This window comes from Mus musculus, chromosome 11, assembly GCF_000001635.26.
Source record: "Mus musculus strain C57BL/6J chromosome 11, GRCm38.p6 C57BL/6J".
NCBI classification, from domain to species: Eukaryota; Metazoa; Chordata; class Mammalia; order Rodentia; family Muridae; genus Mus; species Mus musculus.
Genome location: NC_000077.6, coordinates 97,329,921 through 97,353,733, shown reverse-complemented (window position 1 = coordinate 97,353,733; position 23,813 = coordinate 97,329,921). Strand labels below are relative to the sequence as shown.

Below are 23,813 nucleotides of genomic sequence, written 5' to 3'. Positions count from 1 at the left end.
CATACAGAGAGGGGGGGTGTAACAGGGTTAGCAGGATGTCTCAGCAGGTAAAGGCATTTGCCACCAAACCTGTCAGTCTGAGTTTAAACCCAGGATGCACACGGTCGAAGGAGAAAACCAACTCCCACAAGTTTCCTCTGACCTTCACACGTGGCACACATCTGTGCTCCACTTTCTAATACATAACCAATGTTAAAACAAAGAGGGCAGGAAACTTTGGAAATGTCTCCATCACTAAAGTGCTTTCTGGTTCCAATGCTCAGTAAAAAGCCAGACAAACAGGAGAGGCCCTGGGGCAGGCAGGCAGGCTGGCTGGCCATCCTGTCTAGCCGACCCAGTGAGTTCCGGGTTCAGTGAGAGGCTTTCAAGATTAGGAGGAGAGGGGTTGAGGAAGACACCTGCTATTGACCTTTGGTCTCCACATACCCCCATATACATCTTCATTCACAAAAAGGTAACAGTGAAATGTTATTTACTTATTTTTGAGGCTGGGTCTCTCTATGTAGCCCTATCTATCTTGGAACTCACTATGTAGACCAGGCTGACTTCAGACTCACAGAAACACACCCTCCTCTGCCTCCTGAGTGCTGAGATTAAAGGCGTGCATTTATGATTAACCCTCTGTTTCTCAAGGACTGGGCTATGCCCTGCCTGTAACTTTAACTACAAATGGTTCTGTACTGCCTGTTCCAAGAAAAGGCAACCATGTCTTTATGACCACATCTTTATGACCATCTTGCAACCCTTCCTTTTGTGTCAAAAGATTATTATAACTACCTGTTAGGCTTTTGCTACACTATTTGGTTGTTTGATTGTTTTTAGAGACAAGGTTTCTCTTTGTAACCCTGGCTGTCCTGGAACTCACTCTGTAGACCAGGCTGGCCTCAAAGATCTGCCTGCCTCTGTCTCCCAATTGCTGGGATTGAAGGCATTTGTCACCACCGCCTCATATATTCTACTTCTATAACCCGCCCCCCCCCCATTTTCCCACTAAATTTCTCATGGGATGCATTGAGATTACATGCAGAAAAACATTTCAGGAACAGCCAGTCTGTTAACAGGCTTATTTTGGTTCTCCTGGGCACTCTCTGCACCACCTTTGCCATTCCCATCTCAACACCATTAAGCAGCAGTGTCAGGGGTGCAGGCATCAGGAGCAGAGGACACTGCCAGGACACACACTCAGCCAGCTCTTTATTATGCTCATTGCAGTTGCTGCCAGGAGGCCAAGTGGGGCAGAGGGGTAGAGAGAGGGACCTGGATTCATCTCTCTCTGGTTGCTATGGTGCCCCAGGCCGGATTTGCCCATCTCTCCTAATGGAGCAAGGAGGGGGGGGCGGTAGGGAGAGAACAACTGGTCCCCTCCCTTCCCCTCTTCTCTCTCTGGAGCAGATGTGGACTGTGTGTCAGTGTACTGGATCAGAGGTAGAGAAAAGAGTAGTATGCCAGGATTAAAAGGTTTGGAGATGGGGCGACACCCTGAGTGAGGAGGGGCAAGGCCCTCATACCTATATCTGGAAGCTAACTGATGACATTAGAGAGGGGGGAACACAAAACAAAACAGGCTACATGGTACTAGTGACAGGGTGGGGGGAGGGAGGGGAGAGGGGGAAGGGAGGGAGGGAGGAGAGAAGGTGTGGAATCAGACTGTATGCCAGCCTCTGCCTGTTTTCTTCTGAACCACCCAGGACTCCAGGGATCTGAAAACTGCTGAAGGATGGGGGCCAGAGCAGTGGTCATTTCTTCTCTTGCTTGGGGGCTCCTGAGTTGCTGTTTCCTCTGTAGTGGGGCTCTAGGGAGCCAAAGGCCCTTGCGCTCTCTGCCTCCACTACCGTCCCAAGCCAAGCCAAGATCTGAGCCCATGTGGATGCCCCCAAAGGGGGCTGAAGCAGCCCTGGCCTTTCTCTACTCTGGAGATGTTCAACGGCTGTCAGGAGCAAACTGCAGTGAGAAATATGAAGTCCGTGGGGCGGAAGGCAAAGCCGGGGTCCCCCCAGTCCTACAGAGAGCAGCGGGCACCCTGGCCCAGGCTGCCAACTTTCTCAACATGCTCCTACAAGCCAACGACATCCGGGAGTCGAGCGTGGAGGAGGACGTGGAGTGGTATCAGGCGCTTGTTCGCAGTGTGGCAGAGGGAGACCCGAAAGCCTACAGGGCTCTGCTGACCTTTAACCCTGCACCGGGGGCCAGCCACCTTCAGCTGGCCCTGCAGGCCACTCGGATGGGGGATGAGACCGTCCTTCAGGACCTCTCTGGGAACAAGGTACAGGAAGAGACTCCAGGAGAGGATCTGGATCGTCCTGTCCTCCAGAAGCGAGTACTGACCAATGACCTAAGGAGCCTTGACAGTCCCAAGTGGCCACGGGGGGATGGATACGTGGGGGACATACAGCAGGTGAAGCTATCTCCCCCTTTCCTGGAATGTCATGAGGGCCAGCTCCGTCCTGGCTGGCTAGTCACAGTCTCTGCCACGTTCTATGGACTCAAGCCAGACCTCACCCCAGAGGTCAGGTGAGTGAGATTGGGTAGAAGTTGATGGATTTGTAAGGACAAGGGGTCCACAAGTCTCCTGCACTATGCAGAGACCATTTGGCAAGAACATGTGAATGTCTAGGGGGCACAGATGTGTGTGTGTGCATTCAGCTGTGTCTATTTACAGCTGGCACTGGGAATCTGTAACTATTAACACTCAGGTGTGCGTGCTGCGTGTGAGCAAGACAATTCATGCATACTTATCTGGACATCTATTGGTTTGGTTATTGTTTTATGTGTGTGTGTGTGTGTGTGTGTCTTCATTTTATTGTGTCCTCTAAGGAGACAGGTTCTCATGTAGCCAAGGCTGACCTGTAATCGTGATCCCCCTGCCTCCAGTTGCAAAGTGTGGGGTTGCAGACATGTGCCTGGGTATCTGTTGATGCTGTCTATATATTAAGTCTGTAAGAATGTCTATGAGCATGTGTATCTACAGGTAAGTACACATACATCTATCTGTGTGTAAGTGTGTAAGCGTGTGTGTGTGTGTGTGTGTGTGTGTGTGCAGATGGAGGAACACAGACAAGGACAGGTCTTGGTTCTCAGGCCTGAGGTACAGACCAAAGAGTTAGGACCTGAGACCTAAATGACAGTAATAATACATGCTCTACAAGGACTCTCCAGGAGGCTTCCCAGGAGAGAAAAAATTCTTGGACAGGGGCTTGGAAGCCATGCCCTTTCTTTCTGTCCACGACTTGGCTGAATCCCCAGCGTCATTGCTAAGGACAAGTTTCTTGGTAGAGTAGGCTCCATTTTCTTATCTAGGCTAGCACAGTAAGTACTTTGTGATATTCCTCAAAGAACTGTCGCTGCCTTCAGCTAGAGGAAAGGGTCAGCTACCCCCCTGGGAGGCAGGCAGCAAAGGGGCACAGCAAGGCCAGGCCACAGCAGGCAGCCTTGCCTTTCCAGGCCTCTGCCCCCACAGAATGTTCCCAGCAGGCATCCTGGCTCCTTGCCAGAGCTCTCTCTATTCAGTTACCACAGAGCTCCTCCCTTCCATGGCTCCCTCCTTTGCTGTGATCACTTCAGACCTGGCCTGGGCAGAGTAAAGAGGCGGTGTGTGTGTGTGTGTGAGTGTGTGTGAGTGTGTGTGTGTGTGTGTGTGAGAGTGTGAGTGTGTGTGAGTGTGTGTGTGTGTATGTGTGTGTGTGTGTGTGTGTGTATGTATGTGTGTGTGTGTGTGTATGTGTGTATGTGCTCGCGCGTGTATTACAGCCTAGTGGGAGGGGGACTGTCACCACAGAGACAGGGTTCATGGCACAATGAAGATCATCGTTGTGTGTGTGTGTGCCCTCCTGCCTCTGTGCTAATGTGTGCAAACAAAGACCACACTGCCCCCATAGTCTGGCAATCACCTCAGCATTCCCACCGTGACCCTAACTGCCAATTTGCTGCCCTAGGGGACAGGTGCAGATGGACATCGACCTCCAAAGTGTGGACATCAACCAGTGTGCAAGCGGCCCGGGCTGGTACTCAAACACACACCTGTGCGACCTCAACAGCACCCAGGCAAGAAGGATGGCTCCACCGAGCCCTGCCTTCATTCCCCTTTCTTATCACTGCCAAAGCCACCCGGACCTCTCAGGGCTTCAAGGCAGTACCAAGTGATTGGCAGAGGTGCAAGGGCGGGCTTTGGTAAAGCAAGGCTAATGTACAACCTAGTCCATCCCTTCTACTTCTCCCCAAAAAAGCTACCCCTCCTGCCTGTGAAACCTCAGTGTGCCTCCCTGCTGCCCTCCATTCTGGTACTCAGCACTCCAGGATTCCTCTTAAAAAAAAAAAAAAAAAAAAAAAAAAAAAAGATTCATGTATGTGAGTACACTGTAGCTGTCTTCAGACACACCAGAAGAGGATACCATTCTGGATGGTTGTAAGCCACCATCTGGTTGCTGGGAATTGAACTCAGGACCTCTGGAAGAGCAGCCAGTGCTCCTAACTGCTGAACCATCTCTCTAGCACCCTGTAGAGAGAAGTTCTTTAAACAAAAAGATACACAACTCAAAATAGCTTCAGGAAGTTCCTGAAACTGATCAGATTCACTAGACTCCTCCCTGCCAAATACATGCTGAGAGTCCCTTTCAGAGAGGTGAAGCAGAATAGCAAAGATTCTCAGAGAAAAGCTGCAAAGACCACTCTGAGACCAGACCAGCCGCCTGGAAGACGCAAGAACCAGCTGAACTCCCTGGAAGAGGTTTAGGCCCCTGGAAAGGTTGAGCTGCCTGCAGGCTGTGCAGTGTGTTTAGCCATTTCTCCCGGCCCCAGGATTCCTCTTTAGGGCAACTTCTGAGCCAGGAGCTTTCCCTCTCCTAGGCCACCTGCTTCATGTCAACACAGCTCTGAGCTCCTCATGGTACACAGAGGATGCTCCATTTGTATTCATGGAAGTTAATAGAATTGCTGACGGGTAGAGGAGGAGGCTAGCCACAGCTCAAAAAGGTCTGGGAGTGTTGAACGTGGCAAACCAAGCCAAATGCAGGCTCAAAGCCCTTACCTCTGAGATACCTGTTCTCAGCCACTGACCTCAGTCTTCCCTGCCCACCTCTGAGGCCACGGCCATGCGCTATTCCCCTCTGCTTAGCGAACATCAATAGGGGGGAGGGAGAATAAAGAGCTGACTTTGCCATTCCCCCAGCCTGGTTTAAGGCTGAGAAAAGCAGTCCTATGTTTAAAGCCAGATAGGTCCTGATGGAAGTTGACCCTCTCTGGGGAGGTCTTTTTAAACTCCCCTGTCTTAGGGTTACTGTTGTTGTGATGAAACATCATGACCAAAGCAACCAGAGGAGAAGGGGGTTTAGTTCACTCTTACTTCCATAGAACGGTTCATCATTAAAGGCAGCTCGGGCAGGAAACTCATGCAAAGCAGGAGCCTGGAAGCAGGAGCTGATGGATGCAAAACTCATGGCAGGGTGCTGCTTACTGGCTTGCTCATCATGGTTTGCTCAGCTTGCTGTCTTATAGAACCCACCCCCACCAGCCCAGGGATGGCCCCCACTCACATCAATCACTAATTAAGAAAATGCCCTTCAGATGGATCTTATGAAGGCATTTTCTCAGTTGGGGCTCTGTTCACTTTCAATAACTCTAGCTTGTGTCAAGATGACATAGACTGGACTGGAGAGATGGCTCAGAGGTTAAGAACATTGTCTGCTCTTCCAGAGGTCCCCGAGTTCAATTCCTAGCAATCACATGGTGGCTCACAACCATCTGTAATGAGATCTGGAGCCCTCTTCTGGGATGCAGGCATACATGCAGGCAAAATGCTGTTTACATAATAAATAAATAAGTCTTAAAAAAAAAAACTAACATAGACTAGCTATTACATCATCTGTGTGTACCAAGTGGGATGGGTCATGGGAACCTTTTGAAGCAGGGTGTAGGCACACAAGGTATGATGGAGCTCTGAGCTCTCTCTGTCTTCACTCCCCCCAGTAAAGAGCTAGGCACCAAGAAATGGGACTCGAGGTCCCTGCTACTAACAAAGAGTTAGGTATCCTGTACTCTTTTCTTGGATAATCCTTTAAAAGGCCTAACGGCAGAGATGAGAAAGTTTCCAGAGGAGGAAGGGCTAGGCAAGAACCAGAGACAGCTTCTGGTGAACTCTCCTAATGTAAACACAGAAGCCATGGAGGGAGGGGGCTCTTTGCCACAGCACGGAAAGCTTTCGGAGAAAAACATCATACAAACAAATGTCATTTGTCATCCCCACAGTGTGTCCCTCTGGAGAGTCAGGGTTTTGTCCTTGGCCGCTATCTCTGCCGCTGCCGACCTGGATTCTATGGAGCTAGTGGTTCTGGGGGTACGTAAGTGTGGAGAGGGCTAAGCAGAGGTTTTGTGAGCCAAGGTAAGTCGAGATGGAACATCTATGGAAGAAAGGTGGGCTGAAGGTGACCCTGGGAAGAAGTGGGGGCTCGCCAGTGTGGTGGCACACGCCTTTAATCCCAGCACTCGGGAGGCAGAGGCAGGCAAGTTTCTAAGTTCGAGGCCAGCCTGGTCTACAAAGTGAGTTCCAGGACAGCCAGGGCTACACAGAGAAACCCTGTCTTGAAAAAACAAAAAAAAACAACAACAAAAAAAAGTGGGGGCTCAACAGGAGAAAGCCAAGAGGAGAGGAGGCTGGGCGGAGTGGTGCAAACTTGTAATCCCAGCACTTGGGAGGATGAGGCAGGAGGACTGCCATGAATTCAAGGCCAGTTTGGGCTACAAACTGAGATCCTGTCTTGAGAGAAAAGGAGGGAGAGAGGAAGAGCAAGAGATAGAGACCAGCAGCAGGGCATTTTGTAGGTGTCTTCCTTCTGAGAACAAACAGAATACATAGATATGAGACAAGTTAGCCTTAAGCCTGGCGTCACTTCTTCCTGTCCTTCCCGGGACATACCCACTTCATTTCTATTCCTGGGGTCATAAGGTACAGGAGGGCATGGAGCCTTCAGGACCCAAGGCTAGACCTTCACGTGTCTCCAGCCAAGCTCTCCTTCTTCCACCCCTTTTATTCTTTGCAGGCTTAGAAGAGAGTGCAACACAAGCTGCCGGGCAATTTGGGTCCCCACAAGACAGCTTAGGGAAGCTGCTACGGTGCCAGCCGTGTCCTGAGGGCTGCACCAGCTGTCTGGATGCCACACCATGCCTGGTGGAAGAGGCCCTGGCACTGAGGACGGCAGTGCTGGCATGCCAGGCCTGTTGCATGCTGGCGGTCTTCCTGAGTATGCTGGTGGCCTACCGTTGCCGAGGGAGCAAGGCAAGAAGGCCCCCCACTTCTCCTCAGCACACACATCCAACCCATCTCAGCTAGAGAACTAAATCCTGGGGAAACCAATGCCCGTCTTGCTTCTTTACATCAGAATGTGTGACATTAGGCAGTGACCTCTCTCTATCTTAGACCTGCTTCTGCCTCTGCAACATTGTATTTGATTCAACAAATACTAGTTGAATGCCTACTCACTTCAAAATACTACAGAGGCACTCTGCAAGAGAAGTAATGTGACCCCGGTGGCAGGGAGGAAGCAATGAGACAGGGCAAGGATGGAGGTGGTCGCCAGGTGTGGTAGGAGCTAAGAGAGGAGACCCAGTTATTCTGGAGGAGACAGCATGGTAGAGAGTGTGAAAAGTGATGTTGGATTCAGGCTTGAAGGTTAACTGGTTTTTACAGCGAGGAAATGGGGGAATCTTATTCTAGATAAAGTACAGTCTGACCCAAAGCTCGGAGGAATGCCAGAGGCCCTTTCTAGCTTCTGCAACCTCTGCTGTGAGCCCAGCAAGTGTAGCTAGACCCTGGGGTGAGACTGGACAAGTGGCTGTGGACAGAGGGTGGAGCTAGTGCTGATGGGGAAAGCCAGGGCCAGAGTGAGCATCCTGACAGACCCAGGCCAGGCTTGGTGCTCACACCCCGCTCACACCCTGTTCACACCTGTCTCCCCTGGGCTAACAGAGGATCCGGGCATCTGGAATCGTCCTGCTGGAAACCATCCTTTTTGGATCCTTACTTCTCTACTTCCCGGTGAGTCTGTGACCTGTAGTCTGTCTGCAGCAGGCATGGAGAAGTAAAAAAGAGGGCGGGGGAGGAACTGCATCCTGCCAGAGCTCAGTGCTATGGGCAGGCAGACTCGGGGAACTACCGCATGCTCTCTACGTGGCCCAGATGGGCGTCTGGCTGTGGGAAGCCACGGAACCCCAGTCCAAGGGGATAGAGAGGGAGTAGTCCAGGGTCTCTGGGATTCATGGAGGCCAGAGACAACAGGTTCTCAGTCTTGTACATCCCAGATGTCACAGTATGTCTCCGAAGAGCTGAGGACAAAGTGAAGGCGGGGGGGTGGGGTGTGGGGTAGGGGGGAGCTCAGTCAGCCCCCGGGGTCAAAGGGAGAAGAGGGCAGGGGGAGAGGGGGCGCTGGGTGGTTCCTACTCCGGTGAGAGCCCTTGGTCTGGTCCATGGCTGGAGCGCAGGAAGGCCTTCCAGAGAAAAGTTAGACACGGCTCTTTTTTTTCTTCTTTTGCCACCCCCCTAGACGCGGCTTTTTAGAGGAAAGCCTGCTCTGTTGCCCCAACATGGCGAGCGTCGATGAGTAGAGACGGTCCATGGTTTTAGAGCTTTATTGTAGAATGTCAAAGAGAAAGAGAGAAGGTAGAAAGAGAGAGGACGGCCATGGCCACGTGGAGAGAGGGGGGCAGGGAGGGGGAGAAGGAGAACTAGAGATGAGAATGAGAGATAGAGCTAAAGAGAGAGAGGTAACTGTGAGGGTAGAGTCTAGCCAGAATGCCAGGAGCTTGGGACTTTGTCTGCGTGACTGATAAGTCACATGATTATGGCGTTGGGGGCTCCGTGGTGTCAGGAGCCTATGTCTGGGAACATGGCTCACTGTTCCGTCCCTTGTAGAGTTTTCTACTGGGTCTCCGGAGTATGCCTTGCTCAACCAAAACACAGGCTGCCTTTCACCGTTCCACAGTAGTTGGCCTCTCTTCTTAATACCCCCCACTCCTGTGGTACTGGAGAGGTGGCTCAGAGGCTAAGAGCACTGACTGCTCTTCCAGAGGTCCTGTGTTCAATTCCCAGCAACCACATGGTGGCTCCCAACCATCTGTAATGGTATCTGATGCCCTCTTCTGGTGTGTCTGAAGACAGCTACAGTGTACTCATATACATAAAAACAAAAAGCAAAAACCCACACCCCAACTGTCCTTCTTCAAAATCCTTCCTTGCCTTCCTAGGAAGATTTGGCATCTTTACAATCCCTCCCCCCACCTCTCCTCTCACAAATGTCTGGCTGACCTAGTGAGCTCTGCAGGCAGAGACCCACACTGGAAAGAGTTTTCTGACCTGCTGTGTGTTTTAGGACGCGTTTTGTTTTGTTTTGTTTTGTTTTGTTTTGTTTTGTTTTAACTCTGCACGAGGGACATGTGAAGCCTCTACTGTGGGGCTGCCTGGAAGATTGGTCATGTGACACGGTTCTAGACTGGAATAAGAGCGCAACCGAGAACAGTTGTCTCTGCCCCTTTGCCATCAGGTGTTCATTCTGTACTTCAAGCCCAGCGTATTCCGCTGCGTTGCTCTCCGTTGGGTCCGGCTGCTGGGTTTTGCCGTCGTCTATGGGACCATTATCCTGAAGCTTTATAGGTAGGGCCCCGACAGACCTCGCCACTGCTCTGCTCACCCCAGGCCACCCAGCTCATTCGCACAGTGCAGTTTTTCAAAGTCAGACCCTCCCCGGTACCACCCTTTCCCCAACCAGTCTCAGTCACTCAGCTTTTTCCGTGTAGCTTTTGGAAAGGGCACTAAAGGTAACACGCCACGCGGCGGCGCTGGGGAGCAATGGACAGAGTTCTGGGCTCTGGCCCCAACCTCCGTGTACCTTACTCCCCTCAGGGTGCTCCAGCTGTTTCTGTCTCGAACTGCCCAGCGGGTGCCACACCCAAGTAGCGGGCAGCTGCTGCGGCGTCTGGGGCAGCTCCTGCTGCTGGTATTGGGCTTCCTGGTTGTGTGGACAGCGGGCGCCCTGGAGCCAGGCACCCAGCACACAGCTCTGGTGACCCGGGGTCACACTCCCACTGGCCGCCACTTCTACCTCTGTCACCATGACCACTGGGACTACATCATGGTTGTGGGTGAGCTCCTTCTCCTGACCCCAGCCTCCTCTGCTCTTGACTAGTCACCTCCAGGGGATTCCTTGTGTTAGCTCACCCTGGGTCTGGGCTACCCAGCACACTTGGTTTTGGAGAGGGTCAGCAGGCTGCTGAAGTGGTAAGGGATCTCTCTCTCTCTCTCTCTCTCTCTCTCTCTCTCTCTCTCTCTCTCTCTCTCTCTCTCTCTCTCTCTCTCTCTCCCCGATCCCCACAGCGGAAATGCTGCTGCTTTGTTGGGGCAGCTTCCTCTGCTATGCCACCCGGGCTGTCCCCTCAGCCTTCCACGAACCACGCTACATGAGCATTGCCCTGCACAATGAGCTACTGCTCTCTACTGCCTTCCACACTGCCAGGTGAGAAGCCGCCCTTCTTCCTGAGACTCCTCCCACCCGGCCCATGTTCCCCACCTCCCGGTGAGGGGGCCCGTCTCACAATAATCCCAGCAATCCTGCTATACCTTTCCTATACCCCAGATCTCCGTCAGAAGAAATACCCAATCCACAAGAGGAAGTATGTCTCCTTCCTAATTCCCTGTCTCCAGCCTACGTGTTTTTCCCCCCAAGCCCTTGCTCCCTGCTTACTCCTTAGCCTTTGCTTCAGAGCAGCAGGCCTGCTGTGGGCCCTGGGTCTGTGGTGGACAAAGGAGCAAATCACAGGGTGATCCCTGAGTGCAGTGCTATCAGTGGAATGGAATCTCTTAGGTGGACGTCTCAGGAAATGGAATTAATGGGAAGCCTGGGATTATATCTGTGATTCAGAGAGGGAAGAAATCGTGTTCTGCTGGCCACTGCCAGGCAGGGCTGGGGCTGAAGCAGGGGCAGAGAGTCAGTGAGGTGAGGCAGGCAGGCTGCTCCCACCTACGCTGATTGATGGTCACCCTGTCCCATCTGGCCCTCAGGTTTGTGCTGGTTCCTTCCCTGCACCCAGACTGGACACTTCTCCTCTTCTTCCTCCATACCCACAGTACAGTCACAGCCACACTTGCTCTGATCTTCATCCCTAAGGTAAGGTCCTTCCCCTACTGCATAAGGTAGGCCCTCAGCCCCTTGGTAAAGAACGCTGTGGCCCTGACACCTTGCACTCTCTCCAATCAAGAATGATGAGCATCCCAGGCAAGGAGGTGGTTGGGAGAGGAGCTGTTCCCTGCTTCCAGTTCCCTCACAAGCAACATAGAGCTAGGAGTGGACAAAGAGCATTTGGGGGAGTTTTGTTGCTGTTGCTGCTGTTGCTGTTGTAGGGTTTGGTTTGGTTTGGTTTGGTTTGGTTGGTGTTTTTGGTTTTTTTTTTTTTTTTTTTTTTTTTTTGGTTTGGTTTGGTTTAGTTTGGTGGGGTTTTTTTTTTTGGTGGGATTTTGGTTTTGGTTTTGTTTTTTTGTTTTGTTTTGTTTTCAAGACAGGGTTTCTCTGTGTAGTCCTGGCTGTCCTGGAACTCACTCTGCAGACTAGGCTGGCCTCAAACTCAGAAATCCACCTGCCTCTGCCTCCCAAGTGCTAGGATTAAAGGCGTGCGCCACCACTGCCCGGCGGTTGGTTGGTTTTTTTTTTTTTTTTTTAAAGATTTATTTATTTAATATGTAAGTACACTGTAGCTGTCTTCAGACATTCCAGAAGAGAGAGTCAGATCTTATTACAGATGGTTGTGGGCCACCATGTGGTTGCTGGGATTTGAACTCTGGACCTTCGGAAGAGCAGTCGGGTGCTCTTACCCACTGAGCCATCTCACCAGCCCCGGTTGGTTGGTTTTTTGAGTCAAGGTTTCTCTGTGTAGCCCTGGCTGTCCTGGAACTGGCTTTGTAGACCAGGCTGGCCTCAAACTCACAGAGATCTGACAGCCTCTGCCTCCCAAGTGCTGGGAGTAAAGGCGTGCGCCACCATGTCCGGTATCCTTTCAATCCAGCCGGTAGACTCTGAAGGTGTGGAATGCAGTTAGCACACAGAGGCGGATGGAGAACGGAAGGCCATGCCTAAGGATGCTGTGCTGGTCACTGCTGAGGGAGAATGGCAGGGAAGCCTTAGTGTCCAAACCAGGAAGGGGTGGGGGTGAAGACTCATGAAGGAAAGGCAGAGTAGGTTTCCCTCCCGCCCCCTCCACCTGTCTCGGACAGTTCTGGAAGCCAGGGGCACCTCCCCGGGAAGAAATCTTGGATGAAGTGTATGAGGATGAGCTGGACCTGCAACGCTCAGGCTCCTACCTCAACAGCAGCATCGCCTCGGCATGGAGTGAGCGCAGCCTGGAGCCAGGGGATATTCGGGTAGGTTTCCCCTTCCCTCCCCAAATGTCTTTGACATCACCTTTTTTTTTTTTTTTTTAAAGATTGACTTACTTTATGCATATGCGTATTCCACTATTACTCTCTTCAGACACTCCAGAAGAGGGCATCAGATCCCATTACAGATGGTTGGGAGCCACCATGTGGTTGTTAGGAATTGAACTCAGGACCCCTGGAAGAGCAGTTGGTGCTCTTAACCGCTTGAGCCATCTCTCCCTCCCTCCCCTTTTTAGTATCTCTGTGTCTCTGGTATCAGAACCTTGGCGGTCCTGACCTTGCTTTGGAGACCAGGCTGGCCTCACAGATATCTGCCCCCCTTTGTCTTCCAAGTACTAGGATTAAAGACATCATACCCAGCCTTGAGATCAACTTTTAAGGACTGAGCAGAGGAACACAGCTGTGCTACCACTGGCTTGGGGTACCACTGAATCACCCCCAAGGCCTCCCTCCCTCTAAGACTGTACCTCCCTTTTCTGCTAGCCTGGGCTCCCCAAAACCCAAACGCCCAGGCCTAGCCAAGAGTACACTCTTAACCCCATATCATCATGGAGACAGACTAGAAAAGACTAAAAAAGAGTCTCTAGCAAGATGGAATAACTGAAGAGCCTAGGGGTGAGCTGTAAGGACTAGGAAGTTTCAGCAGACTGGCCACCAGGATCCCCTTTCTTTCAGTGGGCCTTAGGAAAAAGTGGCTTTCTGGAGGATAGCTCTGAAGAAGCTTATTTTTCTTCTCAAGGGCATTATATAGAGCCAGGGGTTGAGAGAAATCAGGAGGTCATGTGGTTTTATATATAACCCAAGGCAAAGAAGCCATCTTGGGAAGCCACCCACCTACCCTTCACATCTCCCAGTTCCTCATTCCAACAACCTCTGCAGGTCTTCCCGCAGCCTCCTCATCTTCTGAGCTCTGCCTAGTCTGCCTTGGCGCTCCTCCCTGAACTGAGAAATCAGAGCATAGCCAAAGCCTGATGAAGGGCAGCCTGGCCTACAGAGTGAGCTCCAGAGCAGTCAGGGCCACAGATAGAAACTTCACCTCAAAACCAACAAACAAAACAGAACAAACCAAAACCCCAACTCTACAGAGGCACAGAGAGAGGGCAATAAGATAGCTTTGAGATGCAGGTGGGTTAGAAGTTTCATGCCCAGCCTGTCCCTTCATGCCGGACATCTCCCCAGAGATCACAGTGCCCCAGAGAAGTTAGAACACTCTAAACCCTGAGGGCTAAATAGAGCCAGACCCAACATGGCTCTGGTCCTGCAGCAACGGAGTGGTGAATTCTGAGTTTAAGAAACAAGAAAAGGCCAGGCAGTGATGGCGCACGCGCCTTTAATCCCAGCACTTGGGAGGCAGAGGCAGGCGGATTTCTGAGTTAGAAGCCAGCCTGGTCTGCAGAGTGAGTTCCAGGACAGCCAGAGCTACACAGAGAAACCCTGTCTCAGGAAAAATGAAAAAGAAAAAGAAAAAGAAAAAGAAAAAGAAAAAGAAAAAGAAAAAGAAAAAGAAAAAGAAAAAGAAAGGCAGGCTGGTGAGATGGCTCAGAGGGTAAGAGCACTGACTGCTCTTCCAAAGGTCCTGAGTTCAATTCTCAGCAACTACATGGTGGCTCACAACCATCCATAATGAGATCTGACACCCTCTTCAGATAGTAGTGTCTGAGGACAGCTACAGTGTAGTTGCATATAATAAATAAATAAATTTAAAAAAAAAAAGAAAAAAGGAAAGGAAAAGGGAGAAAGAAAGAAAGAAAGAAAGAAAGAAAGAAAGAAAGAAAGAAAGACAGGAAGGAAGGAAGGAAGGAAGGAAGGAAGGAAGGAAGAATGAAAGAAAGAAAGAAAGAAAGAAAGAAAGAAAGAAAGAAAGAAAGAAAGAAAGAAAGAAAGGAAGAAAGAAAGAAAGAAAGGGATACAACTTGGTGGAGAAGTGATTCCCCAGAGAGAATAGTTTAACTGGGTGGGGGAGTGTCATGGAGGAGAGCACTGTTGGTGGCAGGATGGACTCAGCCATCTCAGAGGTGGCCCCCTTCCTTACAGGATGAGCTGAAGAAACTCTACGCCCAGTTAGAGATCCGAAAGACCAAGGAGATGGCTGCTAACAACCCCCACCTGCCCAAGAAGCGGGGCAGCTCGCACCAGGGATTGGGCCGCTCTTTCATGAGATACCTGGCCGAGTTCCCAGAGGCCCTGGCTCGGCAGCACTCTCGGGACTCGGGCTCTCTCGGCCTCGGCAGCCTGCCAGGCTCTTCCCGACGAAGGCTCCTCAGCTCCAGCCTTCAAGAAACGGAGAAGCCACCGGCCCTCCGCAAGACCCGCAGCACTTATGACCACCACAGGGAACATAACACTCTCCCCTTCGACTCCACGCTGAGACGGACCCTGTCCAAGAAGGCTTCCCCCACAGACGGCCGAGAGTCGTTGGCAGACGGGCCCCCAGCCCTGGGCTTCAGGTCTGCCAGTGCTCACAACCTGACAGTGGGAGAAAGACTCCCTCGAGCCAGGCCCATCTCCCTGCAGAAGTCACTCAGTGTGGCGGCTGGCTCCAGGGAAAAGGCGCTGCTGGTGGCCAGTCAAGCCTACCTGGAGGAAACCTATCGGCAGGCAAAAGAGAGAGAGGAAAGAAAGAAGGCTGAGGCAGCCATGGTGAGCCCGGTGCGGAGGCCATCGACCAGGAGGCTGGAATGGCCTCTAAGGGCTCCTCTGTCAGCCCCACCTTCTCCTGGCAAGAGCAGCAGCATGGACAGCTCTCAAACCACTGCGAGGCCTCATGAAGAGGCTGGGAGAAGGCTGCCTCACCCACCCATCAGGCACCAGGTCTCCACACCGGTCTTGGCTCTGTCCGGGATCTGCCTGGGAGAGCCAAGAATGTTGTCTCCCACTCCGGCCTCCACATTGGCTCCTATTCTGTTGCCGGCTCCGGCCCCAGCCCCCGCCCCTGTTCTGGCACCAGTCTCAAAACCCCCTCAAAGCCCCACCCTTCTCACTTTCATCTGCCCCTGGGAGAATGCAGAACTTCCAGGCAAGAAAGAAAATGTGGTCCAGGAAGACCCGGCAGGGCCAGAGCGAAGCGGCCACTCACCTGCCTCTGCTCGTACCAAGATCTGGAGGGCCCTGTCTGTGGCAGTGGAGAAAAGGGGGACTGGAGAGAGTGAGGCACTCACAGAGGGTGGGCATGTCCAGGGGGAAGCCGATGATACAGATGAGGAAAAGCCCAAGGTCTTCTCAAAATCCCACAGCCTCAAGACCCCTCTGCAGCAGGGTTCCGTGCGCAGCCTGGGCCTGGCCATTAAAGCTCTGACCCGGTCTAGGAGCACCTACAAAGAGAAGGATGGTGGGGAGGGCACCCCTGAGACTGAGAAGGGAAAGCCTACCGAGGTGAGCACAGGGGCTCCACTCCGATCTCCCAGGCTAGGCCGGCCCAAGGCAGTGAGCAAACAGGTTGCCCTCGCCCCCTGCGAAGATGAAGAGTCCCTCCAGAACCAACAGAACGCTCACACCAGCCGCATGCTCCACGTTTGTCAAAAGGAGGGCAGCCGAGAGCAAGAAGATAGGAACAAGAGAGTGGCCCCGGGTCCAGGGGAGCGGAAAGTTGAGAGAACTGGTAAAATAACGATGACCACACTGAGGCAAGTTTTTGGGGAGAAAAATGCTGAACAAGCGAAGGAATCCCCCGCGGGATACCAAGAGGTGCCCAACCCTGCCCTCCAGTCCCTGGGCAGTGCTGACCACAGGGTGGCAGAGGTGTGCCCCTGGGAAGTAACTGAACCCGAATCAGGAATGGACCCGCCAGAGAGTGTCAACAAGGCCAAAGTCTACTCCTGGGAGAGGACTGAGGGAGGAAGCCTTGAGAAGAAGCCATCAAGACAAGTCCTAAGTAGGTCCTGGGAAGAGAGAGAGAAAGTCCTAGCGGAGTCAGAGACCGAAGGTGTGGGTGCCATTCCTCGGAAGAAGCCGGAGAGGCTGGTCCGGAGCCAGGAGGCTGTGTGTCCCTGGGAGAGCCCGGACTCTGGAGGTCTGTCTCCTCAATTAGTGCATCAGGAGTCTGACAGAACTGGGGGCAGGTTTGTGGTAGTGAGCAAAGGAGACGCACACCCAGAGGCTCTTCCGTCCCATGCTGCCAAGGCAGAACTGTGCCTGTGGGAGATGAGTGATGTGGGGGAGGGGACATCTACTCAGAGGGTACAGGAACTCCCTGAAGAAAGGCAGAAATCCCCCAAGAAGGCAACCTTCTGGGGAGAACGGAATCTGGGCGGAGACCTGGTGTCTCTCTGTCCGTGGGAAAGTACTGATTTTCGGGGCCCTTCAGCCGTCTCACTTCAAGCCCCAGGAAGCTCAGGTAGTTTGGGCAGTGGTATTGCGGAGGTATGCCCATGGGAGGCGGAGAACATAGCTAATGACAAGAAAGCTGAGGTCTGTCCCTGGGAGCTGGGGGAGGAGCTAGCAGGTTCAGACGGGCTGAATCCGGGGGCAGATGGGAAGTCTCTCCCAGGAAAGGAGACTCCCTCCAGAAAGGGATGCTTAGCAGAGTCGGGGGAGCAAACCGTGAGGGCAAAACCCACAGTCCCTCAAGGACAGGAGTCAGTATGCCCTTGGGAGGATGAAGCCCCTGAGCGGTCCAGCCCACAGCCAGACAAAGCTTCCTCCAAGGCCGGTGAGAAACTCCTAAGCCATGGGGGTAGCCAGGTACTGCAAGTGTGTCCTTGGGAAGCAGTCAAGCCAGAGGAAAAGCAAGCAACACTTTCAACAGCAGAAATCTGTCCCTGGGAAGTAGATGGACAACCAGAGACCAGGACATCAGAACACCCATCAAAAGGAGAAGTTCACAAAGATGAGGAGAAAATGCCGGGGAGAGCAAGGATCAAAGCACAGGAAGAGGCTGAGGGGCGGATCCAAAAGCAGGAAGCAATCTGCCCCTGGGAGAGCATGGCCCCGGGTAGCACCCCACAAAGAGACACAGAGAAAGCCCAAGCCTCTCTCCAGAGGCAAGGCAGCGTGGCAGGCAGAGCTGCTGAGATCTGTCCCTGGGAAGTGGGGACTGAGGTTGGAGAGGAAAGGACTATTGGAGCTGAAGCCTCTGAGGCCCGTCCGAACGATGCAGGCCACGCGTCTACAGATTCTGGATCCAGGCAGGTAGCTGCCAGTGCTCCAAAAAAGTCAGAGAGGCTTGGTTCGGAGAAGGAGGTGGTCTGTCCCTGGGATAGCTTGAGTCCAGGGGACTCCTCTCAGCAGCCAGACACTCCGAACACTGAGAAACTAAAAGATGAACTCCAGGAACACGGGAGCTCCAGGCCCATAGAGGTGTGTCCCTGGGAAGCCGAGGAAGTTCCTACTGGTGAAAAAGCCAAGATCTGTCCCTGGGAATTGAATGAAGGGACGGTGGGAAAAGGACTGGAGCGAGAGCCGGGATGCGAGCCAGAACGGCAAAGGAGACAGAATCTAGAAGAGGCAGGACTCCCCTTCCAAGAAGAAGGCACGTCAAAGGGGGACACAAAACTCTGCCGGGAACAGGAAGGGGAAGCTATCTGTCCTTGGAAACCACCTGCCCAGGTCCCCAAGGTCTCAGACTTGCCCCTCAGCACTGTTGGTCAGGGAGTAGAAGGACAGTCCTTGGAAGCAAGTGACAGGGCATCAGAGAAGGGAGAGCTGAGACAAGACCTGAAGATGGGTTCTCTCCCAGAATACATAACCCAAGTGGTTCCTGTCGATGGGGGAGGAGCAAGCTCGGAACTTCAGCCTATAAGCCTGCAGGAAGGCATGGTACTGGCAGGCTCTTCCTCCCATCCACACATCCAGTGCCCTGACCAACCTAGAGTTAGCTCCCAGCCCTTGGTCAGCACCGGGGATGGGACTGCTGAGGTGTGCCCATGGGATGCTCCTGACTCGGACAGTGACACCAAGGTTGAGCCCTGTGCCCAGAAGGTGACTGGGAGAGTTACAGAGACAGAGATGTCAAGACAAGATGAAAAGGAGAAATCTCAAGAGGAGAAAGAGCGAGCCCCTGAAACACGAGATCACGAAGGTGTGGCCGTTCAGAAAATGCCACAGACCAGCAACTTTGGGAAGCAGGAAGCTGTGTGTCCCAGGGAGAGTCAGGACTTTGGGGTGCAAGCAGCTACAGATGCTTCTGATGGAAGCAAAGGCGGTTCTGAGAAAGTGTGTCCTTGGGAAGTAGAAGAGGTCCCTTCTATCAAGGAAGCTGAGATCTGCCCCTGGGAGGCAAGTCCAGGAGCTGTGGGGGAGGGGGCGCTGGACCTGGGGCAGGATGGAGAGTCACAGGGGGAGGGAAGGGCTGAAAGACATCTCTTGAAGGCAGCAGAGACAGTCTGCCCCTTAGAAGGCACAATGTCATCAGGGCTCTTCACCCAGGAAGACGTGGTGGACACAGACCTCCCCAAGGTTGGTCTTCATGGAGCAAGCAGCCCAGGGAAAGGGCTAGCAGAACTGTGTGTGTGGGAAGTCACAGACCCGGAAGGAAATAAAATCAAGGGTACCATGGCAGACATCTGTCCCTGGGAGGAGACTAGAGCCCAATCTGATGAATCTGGCCCCCTGGCTTTACCAGTAACCCAGGCAGGTGTGCCAGCTGCCCCTGAGAAATCAGTCTGTCTCTCGGTACACGGACCGTTGGAGAGCTTTCTCCCAGAGAGCAAGAGTGTCCGCCCAGACATCAGCAAGCCACCTGGCTCTTCCCGCCCGGAAGGCGTCAGAGAACAAGAACCTTTGGAGCTTGAGACTGGAGCCAAGTCAGTTCCAAAGCCAAGCCCCACAGAAACGGAGGCTCCAGAGTCTTTCACCTTAACTGACGACCAAGGACTAATGGCTTCTGAAGGAGAGGCTGGAGAACTCAGCCCTCCCCCTGACTACCCTTGGGACTGTGAATGACAGCACCCTCCCCCTGACTACCCTTGGGACTGTAAATGACAGCACCCCCCCCTGGCTACCCTTGGGACTGTGAATGACAGCACCCTACCCCTGACTACCCTTGAGACTGTGAATGACAGCACCCTCCCCCTGACTACCCTTGGGACTGTGAATGACAGCACCCTGGTGGGGGTCAGAACTCCTTCAGGACACTTCCTGTGTTCCAGTGTTCCCAAAGAGCTGACTCAAAGATAGCTTGGGTACTTCCTGGGCCCAGGAGGCCAGATGGCAACCCATTCAGAAGGAACTGTAGAAGAAGGGTTGGAGCCCAGGGGACATTCTGTTCTCCCCACTTCTCTCCCTGCTTCAGGAAACAGAAACTAGACCTTCATCTTCTAAAGAGTTCTGCCATTCGTCCAGAGTACCCTACACAGCTGTTCAAACTGGAATTCTCCCAAAGTTTACCCAAGGTAGCAAAACAACTAGAGCACTTAAGGGAGTAGCAACTGGGGACTGTGGGCAAGAGAAGGCTATAAGGCCATGTAGTTCAGGATGAAAGATGAGATGGCTCTGTGATTGAGAGCGCATGCTGCTCTTGCACAGGACCCAGGTTTGGATCTCAACGGCCAAGACAAATCGGCTTATAACCACTTGTGACTCCAGCTTGGGGAGGGGGGTGTCCTCCAATTTCTTCTCCTGGTCTCTGAGGCTACCTACACTCATGTGCACATATCCCCACAGAGACAGACATATAGAGAGACACACACACATATACACACAAAATTAAAATAAATATTTAAAAGATGAAAACTAAACCAGAGGAAAACAAAGACAAAAATAATGTGTCTGGAAAAAAGCCTCACAGGCCTAGACCTTGCCCCTCTCCCCACCCCTTTCCCTGACACGTGGTCCCATAGAGGACGGGCTGGGACATCTAAAAATCAGGATGTAGCTAAGGCTGAACTTTTATCTTCCGGTCCTCCTGCCTCCACTTCCTGGGGTCCAGGATCACAGGTGTACAACGCCATGGCCAGTTTACACAGAGGCCATAGAGTAAACTTCCTGTGTGCTAGGCAAGCACTCTGTCACCTGAACTACATCCCCAGCCAGCCTTTGTCTTTCTGTGGGTACCTGTGGTGCTGGGACCCGAACCCTCAGGAATACTAATCGAGCACCCTCCCACTAAGCCACACCCTCAGGGCAAGGGGCGTGTCTTTTGACCTGACTCTTCCGTTTCTGCTTCACTACTTCTCATGTGTACCCTGACCGTTGGCTGACGTAGCAACAGTCAGACACTCTGACATTTATGTCACGGCTGGTATCCAAAGTGACAACAGAGAACAGAGAAGGAGAGACGCTCTCTCAGGGCCCTCCCACACTGGACAAGGTGTTCTTCCCGATGTCTCCAGGAAGCCTCTTCCCATATTCCTGCCCCAGCTCTTGCCACGTCCAGGCCCCACCTCACTGCCTCCTCCTCCTTGTCTTTCTGTAGTCAGCAAGCGGACCCTCTTTTTAGTAAATGTAACTGGTGCCAAGGAGGAATCTCTGGTTCTCAAGCAAGAACTTGACTCTAACTCACTCAGATCTCTTCCCAGAGGAGCCTGGGAAAGAATAGAGGGCCTGTTCAATCCGAATCCCAACCACTATCAGAAAGAGTAGCGCTCCCCAGGGCCGGGAAAGGCACCTCGTGAGTACAAAGCCTCTTTCTCAGCCGTCCACCCGCAGCTTGGCTCTCCTCTCCACAATCAGTTTAGGCCACCTTGCTTAAGCAGTGCGAGATGACAGGGTTGGTGTCATGTGATGGGAAACTAAGAAGGAGAAAAACTTATACAGAGGTTCCAGCTTGAGAGAGGGAGATGGGGGTGAAGACAAGCAGGCTAATGTGGCAGAGCCAGCAGGCAGGGGCATTAAAGACAACGGTGTAAGTCCCACCCTCTAACCGGAGTGATACAGGTGCTGTTTAAGAGGTAGAAAACCTCAAATGAGACCAAATGCCTGGTGGGAGAACCAGGAGTCCACATGCAAAATCGCTGAACAGACTCAGAGCCTCAGAGAAAAGCAACCGAATGCTCCACTTCTGAAAGAGAGTCGCCTGGTCTCCTTTGGGGGCCAGTGGCCCTCATTCCCACACTAAGCCCTCCTACCTACCCAGCTCTCCTGCGCTGGGTTTCTACAGCTGTATTGTTCTGCGGCTGTGGTTACTTAACCCCACAGCTTCTGAGCTATGGTAGACTTCACTAACTGTGCACCCTAGAGCAATCCCACTGGGTCTGTTCTAGCTGGGACGAGCATCGTTATCCCCGTATTACTGTTATAAATAGCCACCTAGGAAAATAATAAAGAATGCTTGTTCTCGGCTCCTGTGGTCGGCTCCAGCTTATTGATACTGGTGGTTTTCTTTGTCAACAGAGGGACAGCAGACAGAGCAGTGCCTGCTCCAAGGCCTGCTCCCTGTACCTGATAGGACTTGGGGTGCGGTAGGTCCAGCTTATTCTCTGCCGTGCTAACAGATGCTCTCTGCCTTGCTCTCCAGGCCAACCCTTCACATCTGGGCCCATTTGCTCAACTGGATTTGGTCCCAGAGGAAATGAAATTGCACTTATCCTTTGGCTTCCTGGTGGCAGCTATTGCTTAGCAGAGATTTAGGACCATCCAGAGACCCAGAGTCAGATCCATGGCCATGGGATGAAAGAGCTCATCTAAATCACTGTTTTTCATACATTCAAGAGAAATCAATGTTACCATGTACCTATTGAGTGAGCTCTTTTGTTTCTCTGCTTCTCTTCCCTGCTGGGATTAACTGCCTTCCTTCTTACTCCCCGGCTATGGATCCAGCTCAAAGCGCTTCTTATTTTGCCTTAATCCAGGGCTCAGGCAAATAGGATGTGTCCAAGCCTCACTTGGACAGTAATGCTGCAAAGTGATGCACATTTTAAGCCTGGAGGGTTGAGACTAAACAGGGTGAGACTGGCTGCCTCAGAATAGACACACACACACACACACACACACACGCTGTTATGAAAACACCAGGCTTGGGCCAGGAAGGTTGCTCAATGGGTAAAACTATCTGTGGTGCCAACTTAACAAAAATTCAGTTCCTAGAATCCACACTAGAAGGCAAAATCTGTCCTCTGACCTCGGTCTGAAAGTTGGCTCGTGCACACATTCACACTCAAACACTCCTGCACATTTAATAAATAAATAAATAAATGATAAATAATAACATTGATGAATGGATGATAACATCCCCCACTAAGGCCTCTCCTGTTTGCAGCTTCTCTGAGAAGGCAGGTTTGGAAAAACGACAGGTCATTTATTTCTGACCCAACTCCTGCTTCTTTTACCCTACTCTAGACAGACTAACTCTGACCTGAAGTGACAAAGAAAATTTTAGTCTGGAGAAAAATTAAGTATGAGAACTTAGGCTCTCATTTCTCCTGTGTTGTTGAACCTAGAGCCTCATACACACAGAAACCAAACCAAACCAAACCAAACCAAACCACTCTACCTACTAAGCTGTATCTCCAGCAGGCCGTTTTTAAACAAGAACTCAAAAGCACTATGAAGCAAGCCTGTGGCTGGAAAAGTAAGATTCCCCTTGTCATGCCCAGATCTCCCAGGACACTGAGCATCAACCCCTGACCCTCTTCTCCAAGCAGCCCCAGCAGAACAAGGACTGGGCTGCTGCACTGCACGCTGGCTTGCACTCTGGTCCTGGGCTGGAAGGCATAGCCAGCATCTTTGTGAGGTACAAGAAATCAGAACCGAATCTTACTGATTTCCCCCTAAGAATGAACCCTGGCTTGTCCTTGCTTCCTCCTAAACTTCCTACAGTGTTCTTTTCTCTTTAAGATAGGATCTCACTGGGCTGGAGAGATGGCTCAGTGGTTAAGAGCACTGGCTGTTCTTCTAGAGGTTCTGAGCTTATTTCCCAACAACCACATGGTGGCTCACAACCATCTGTAATGGGATCTGATGCCCTCTTCTGACACACAGATGTACATGCAGTTAGAGCACTCATACATTAAATAAATAAATCTTAAAAAAAAAACTCACTCTATAGCCCTGGCTCTCCTGGAACTCCTCATGTAGACTAGGTCAGCCTTGAACCCATAGATCCACCTGCCTCTGCCTGAGTGCTGGTACTCTTCCTTGGTAGTCTAGTCTAGCTGGGCGGGGACAAGTCCAATACCTAAAAATAAAATGCAGGCTGGGCATGGTAGTTCATACCTTCCATGAGAAGGATCACTGCATGTTTAAGGCAAGCCTGGGCTACATTTATCAAATTTCAGGCCTTCTCTCAAACAAAACAGAATACATAAAAGCTGAAGAACGGTCAGGCTTGTTAGTGCACACCTTTACTTCCAGCACTCAAGAGGCAGAGGCAAGCAGATTCCTCAGTTCAAGGCCAGCCTGGTCCAGGACAGAGGGCTATTACACAGAGAAACTCTGTCTGTGGCAGGGGTGGGAGTGGGGAAGCTAAAGACCAATCCCCCCCACTTTGATTTATATATAAAATAAGATAAAGTAATTTTAAGCTGGGTAT

At 52.0% G+C, this 23,813-nt stretch overlaps 1 protein-coding gene across 2 annotated transcripts; it reads left to right on the top strand.

Annotated features, from left to right (window-relative positions):
* Positions 1 to 1,377: 1,377 nt before the first annotated feature.
* Positions 1,378 to 21,625, top strand: Gpr179 (G protein-coupled receptor 179). 2 transcript variants are annotated; one of them, NM_001081220.2, is made up of 12 exons: positions 1,378 to 1,425; positions 1,689 to 2,511; positions 3,933 to 4,041; positions 6,241 to 6,328; positions 7,032 to 7,267; positions 7,958 to 8,026; positions 9,528 to 9,637; positions 9,887 to 10,125; positions 10,358 to 10,496; positions 11,042 to 11,147; positions 12,248 to 12,394; positions 14,444 to 21,624. In NM_001081220.2, the coding sequence occupies exons 2-12, from the start codon at positions 1,718 to 1,720 to the stop codon at positions 19,286 to 19,288; spliced, it is 6,882 nt and encodes a 2,293-aa protein (NP_001074689.1). In that variant the 5' UTR covers positions 1,378 to 1,425; positions 1,689 to 1,717; the 3' UTR covers positions 19,289 to 21,624. The 2 variants fall into 2 exon arrangements, with proteins under 2 accessions (NP_001074689.1, XP_006533088.1); XM_006533025.2 differs by lacking the exons at positions 1,378 to 1,425; positions 1,689 to 2,511; positions 3,933 to 4,041; positions 6,241 to 6,328; positions 7,032 to 7,267 and adding an exon at positions 7,515 to 7,568 and having other exon boundaries at positions 14,444 to 21,625.
* Positions 21,626 to 23,813: the final 2,188 nt, after the last annotated feature.

Excerpts from the sequence above, each read along its gene's own strand:
- Gpr179 (NM_001081220.2), top strand. The coding sequence starts at position 1,718 with ATGGGGGCCAGAGCAGTGGTCATTTCTTCTCTTGCTTGGGGGCTCCTG. Across the intron at positions 10,497-11,041 it reads ACTGCCTTCCACACTGCCAG|GTTTGTGCTGGTTCCTTCCC; the intron begins GTGAGAAGCCGC and ends TCTGGCCCTCAG. Across the intron at positions 11,148-12,247 it reads CTCTGATCTTCATCCCTAAG|TTCTGGAAGCCAGGGGCACC; the intron begins GTAAGGTCCTTC and ends TGTCTCGGACAG.